The sequence below is a fragment of the Priapulus caudatus genome, unplaced genomic scaffold (genome assembly GCF_000485595.1).
Source record: "Priapulus caudatus unplaced genomic scaffold, Priapulus_caudatus-5.0.1 Scaffold81, whole genome shotgun sequence".
NCBI lineage: Eukaryota > Metazoa > Priapulida > Priapulimorpha > Priapulimorphida > Priapulidae > Priapulus > Priapulus caudatus.
The window spans coordinates 429,583-434,761 of NW_014577142.1; the positions used below are offsets into that span (position 1 = coordinate 429,583).

At 48.9% G+C, this 5,179-nt stretch overlaps 2 protein-coding genes across 2 annotated transcripts in view; both read right to left on the reverse strand.

Moving 5' to 3' along the window:
• Positions 1–3,323: 3,323 nt before the first annotated feature.
• Positions 3,324–4,535, reverse strand: LOC106821660 (box C/D snoRNA protein 1-like). Its single transcript, XM_014826551.1, has one exon. It carries the CDS (start codon positions 4,507–4,509, stop codon positions 3,565–3,567), a length of 945 nt encoding a protein of 314 aa, XP_014682037.1. The 5' UTR covers positions 4,510–4,535; the 3' UTR covers positions 3,324–3,564.
• A 165-nt stretch (positions 4,536–4,700) lies between these two features.
• Positions 4,701–5,179, reverse strand: part of LOC106821663 (U6 snRNA-associated Sm-like protein LSm6) — a 1,550-nt gene continuing 1,071 nt past the window's right edge. Inside the window, exon 2 of the mRNA XM_014826555.1 lies at positions 4,701–4,965. Within this exon, the coding sequence (XP_014682041.1) occupies positions 4,705–4,944 (240 nt within the window). The 5' untranslated portion in view covers positions 4,945–4,965 and the 3' untranslated portion in view covers positions 4,701–4,704. The remainder of the gene's footprint in view (positions 4,966–5,179) is intronic.

The window sequence follows — 5,179 nt, forward strand, 5'->3', positions numbered from 1 at the left end:
AGAGAGAGAGAGAGAGAGAGAGAGAGAGAGAGAGAGAGAGAGAGAAAGAGAGCTGAGGATATGGGATATGACAGGACGCCTACTCCCGTGTTGTTTCCTGCGTTTCAATACGGACCTGGCACGTCACCACTTCCCTTGCGCTGGGGTGACACGTGTTTATAGACCTAATAATGGAAACGCGTTTCGTTTAGATATTCGTCCAGGTTTCGCGCAAGCGCCGATTGTGACCGGAAATCGCCCCTCGTGGATATTTTTTATCAGCTCTTGCCTTTTCTCTTCATACCATAAATACGAGTGATGAAAATCTGTTGGAATTTCATCACCGATCATCGGTTGCAGCCAACCGACCGTGATCGAAGATAATCGGTTGAATGTATTGATCGCGGCTACCAGATATTAAAATACGTGTATATGATATCATATATCATTAATACAGTATTTTTTTTATAATACAACAGTATTATGCATGCTTATGTTTGGTGTAGGTTAGATTTACTGTCTCTAAGCTGTAAAGTAACCAAAATAAACACACACAAATAAAATAATGAGTTTTTTCATCAATGTTTTCAGATTTGATGAGTTTTTTAAAACGTTTTTTTGGATAATCGATTATTTATTTTCAAAATCGAGCGCTTAGTCGGTTGCTACAAACGACTGACTTTCGATCATAGTGATTCATCAGGACATCACTAATAAATCTGCTGCTATTCTCCACTTCATCCCCTCCCCTCGTATACCCCTTCCCATTCCCACTCCTCTACCCCCCTTCCCATTCCCACTCCTCTACCCCGGTTCCCATTCCCACTCCTCTACGCCCTTCCCATCGCCACTCGTCTAGCCCTTCCCATTCCCACTCCCCTACCCCCCTTCCCATTCCCACTCCTCTACCCCCTTCCCATTCCCACTCCTCTACCCGCTTCCCATTCCCACTCCTCTACCCCCTTCACATTCCCACTCCTCTACCCCCTTCCCATTTCCACTCATCTACCCCCCTTCACATTCCCACTCCTCTACCTCCCTTCCCATTCCCACTCCTCTACCCCCTTCCCATTCCCACTCCTCTACCCCCTTCCCATTCCTACTCCCCTATCACTCCCCTGGTGTCCCATTTCCCAGCTCCTCTACCCGCTCTTCCCATTTCACCACTCCCCTTACCCCTCGATCTTGATTTTTCCTCATGTGGTGCCAGCTAGACTTCTGATCTCCCCTTTCCTTCCCACTGCTCTACCCCACCCGCACTTCCCTGTAAACATCCATACATACTAACTACTCACACTCCTCTCCCGAGTCCCACTCCTCTTACCCCACTTCCCATTCCCACTTCCTCTACCCCCCTTCCCGAGCTCATCATCTTCTGCTACACCCTGTCCCAGTTCCCACTCCTTCTATCCCGGCTCCCATTCAGCTCCTCGCCCCTCTCCCTGCTCCCAATTCCCACTCTCCTCTACCCCCCTTACCCTATCATCCCACTCTCTTACAGCTGCTTCCGTTCCACTCCTCGTATCCCCCCCCTTCCACATTCCACTCCTCTATACCCACCCATGACTATCCCCCCCCGAACAATCCCTTAACATTCGCTCCACTTTCCACTCTCGTTACTCTCCCCTCGTCCTCTTCTTCCCCCAGCTTTTCCCACTCCTGGTAAAAATACATTACCCGCGCTTTCCATTCCCACTTCCTCTACCCCCCCCCCTTCCCATTCCCACTCCTCTACCCTCCCTGCCGCTTCCGTCGATATGCGCGTACTCTCTACCGCTTCCTATTTAAATATCACCTCAAACAATCCCCTAGCCTTCCGCTCGCGGCTTCCGATTCCGACTCCCCTTAGAACCCTCTCATCCACATTCACTGACCTCTACCCCTACCACTTTCCCACTCCTCTACCCCCCCCCCTCCCATTCCCACTCCTCTACCCGCTTCCCATTCCCACTCCCCTACCCCTCCTTCCCATTCCCACTCCCCTACCCCTCCTTCCCATTCCCACTGCTCTACCCCCCCTTACCATTCCCACTGCTCTTTACCCCCTTCTCATTCCCACTCCTCTACGCCCTTCCCATTCACACTCATCTACCACTTCATATTCCCCTTTCGTCTACCATTTCCCATTCGCATACTTGCAAGATGACAAATTAGTTCTCTCTCAATTAGATCAGGATTAGTTATCTCAATTAGATCAGATCATCTAGCTGTAGGTCAACCAAACGTTAGTGGCAGCTCCGACCAAATTACGGGACATGTTACAAGACAACCAATTGCAAGCCATGGGTCTGCTCTCTGCAATGCTATCAAATTCCAACAAATCTTGTTTTTGCAGTATATTTTCAAACTTGTGACTGTATCAGGCAAGTGAAACTAATAAGGTTTCCTCATCAGTTATATAACATGAATAAAATTAGTAGAATTTTGCTTGGATGTCACTCATCTTTTATATATTTTCGCTGATAAATGCATGTGCACATACAATTCATCTTCATCTTATGTACGTGCGTGCATAGGTGCATGTATACAAATATACCAGTCGACCTCGCCCAAGTCGAATCCAACAGGACTGGAGGAAAAGCTTTCGACTTACGTGGATTTCGACTTTGAATTTTTTTCGTTGAATGTATTGTGTTGATATTGATGTTTTCAATTACACTTTACGCTAGTGTTGCCTTTATCGCAATGTATGTTCATGTGTTTGGTTTGATGATGCAAGTAATGAGCGTTACCACTTGCATGGAATAATAGAATAATCATTATCTTGCCCATACATTTATACATGTCATTCTACCCCATTCTCCGTCGTCATCACTCATGATCATTGATTCCCGTCACTTCCACCACCACCACCGTGATCTTGAATATCCCAATGATCGTTACGATTACCAACAGGCAACATTATCATATCTGTCGATAGCACATCCTGTGTCAGAATTACACAGCAGCCCGCGACACCCGTATCTGTGGCTGCGCACGTGCCTGCTGGGGCGGTATTAATTGCAGGAAGGGGGCGGGGCGAGTGCACAGATTGTTTCAGTCGCGTGGGGAATGTTCATTACTGTACATGTTCGTAAAAACAGAGACTCCGACTTCGACTTGTGCGATGGAATTAACGCAGGTTTGAAACCACTGGGACTAGAATTCTTCTTTGATATAGCCAAAATTCGACTTGTGAATTTCGGCTTTGTCGAAGATTTATTAAAGTAAAAACATAAGGAAAGATTGGGACTTTTGTGGAGCTTCGACTTGGCCGATTTTTCGACTTAGGCGAGGTCGACTGTACTAAAGTTTCTAGTGTTTGCAAGCAAAGCAAGCCAAGGTACAATCAGTAACAAAATATATAGAACTACTGATACTAACACACTAACATTTATTATATACCAAGTGTAATACTTGCGCACAGCATTCACACTCATATTCTTCACAGACAGAAAGCGATGATAGCGTTTGCATGTTCAAAATAAGGTCACCTAAATGGAATTTTACAATAAACTCGTCAATATTGAACGGCAAAGAATTATTCTCCCTCTCCTTGATTATTTGCTATGATGCTGCAGTCGAAGGGCGTACCCTTTGGCTGGCCTACGGCTCATCTTTGTCACTGACCTCCCCTTCCTCTTTAACACTGTCATCAACACAATTATGTTGTTCTTTGTGTGGACCTACACTTGCAGGAAGGTTCTGGACATCTTGGTCAACATTGCCTTCAGAGTTCGTCTCCAACTTTACCCTTTTACTGGATGGGTTGGTTGCCTCGCCCTCCCTCTCCTTCACATGCGTAGACGGTCCCCCTCCCGCCACATCAGGATACTCGTGCGCACACTGCGGTAGCACAACATACAACTTTGGGAACTCGACGACCGTCTTGCCTCGCAGGTTCTCGGCCAGGCTGTGTGAGACGGCTAGTCGGTGGTAACGCTGCCGCTGCGCACCCTCCGCCGCCATCAACACGACGACATCGGCGGGCCGACGATCCCCATACGCGGCGCGCAGACGCCCGCTCAGCTCCATGTCGGCTGCTGTGCCGAGATACTTACCGAGAACATCGCTGAGGTGGGTGCTCTCGTGGAGTTTGCGCTCAGTGAACCCCGCCGCTGCCCCGGCCGCGGGGAAGACGAGCTCCAGCTGCCAGAAGAAGGCGTCGGCGCGTGCGTGGTAGAACGTCGCGTTGCCGCGGCGACGGCTGAACGACGACGGCATCAATCGCAGGTCGATGCCGCGTATGCGCGCCTTCTGCGTCATCTTGTGCATGAAGAGCGTGTAGTCACGCCGACGCGCTTGCTCGCTCCGCACTCCGTTGTCGACCGTGCGGTCGACCTCTTCCAGAAAGCGGTAGTCGCTAAGCAACGTGAGGTCCCCCATGTCGCTGGTGGGCACGTACTTTGTGCGGTCCCTCCGGCCGGTGCAGCCACTCAGCTCCTTGTGTGCATTGACGCACGGCAGGGAACACGTGCGCGTCTCGCACGCGGGGCAGCAGTACTTCGTTGTACTGCTCTCGCACACCTCACACTGATTCTTTGCGACCATGGCGACACGCAAACGGATGCAGACAACAACTAGATCGATACGGCAACGAAAATGCGAGTAAAATGACTTGGGTTGTTTTAACAACTTAAATGAACCACCTAAAAGAAATGGAACCAAACAAATCTGTGTGCCATTGTGTGCCAGTGTTGAAGTGGGCTGTATTAGTTGCTTCAGCTTTTACCATGCCTTAACGAGCTATCTTAGTCGTTTCTGTGTGCTGATGTAGAGCACGTTGTTTCCTCGGATGAACGCATCCCCGTACTTGTTCTTTAGCTGCCCGTTAACATACTCCTCTGTCTGCTCGAGGGCAATGTTCATGTATCCGTCTAGGCAGGCTAGTACTCCACGATAGTCGACGCCGGAGTTCAACTTCACGACGACGGGACGCCCAATGATCTGCTTTAGGAATTCGCTCGGCGTCTGTCGACTGCTCATTCTCAATGATGAATGCAGTACCTGAAAAATTTGAATTGCACTGATCACACTAGATGGACATGTGCAGCGACGGAGAGTGGATGGTGTTTGATTTCTCGCTCTTTCCAATATTTCCTTAATTTGTAGCGTACAAGTTACCACCGTTTGAAAGTGGGTAAGCAAAGAGTTATGCTATCGACGTGGATATTCGTCCGAGCATCGGACACCTGTTTGTATGCACTATTCGTCCGAGCAT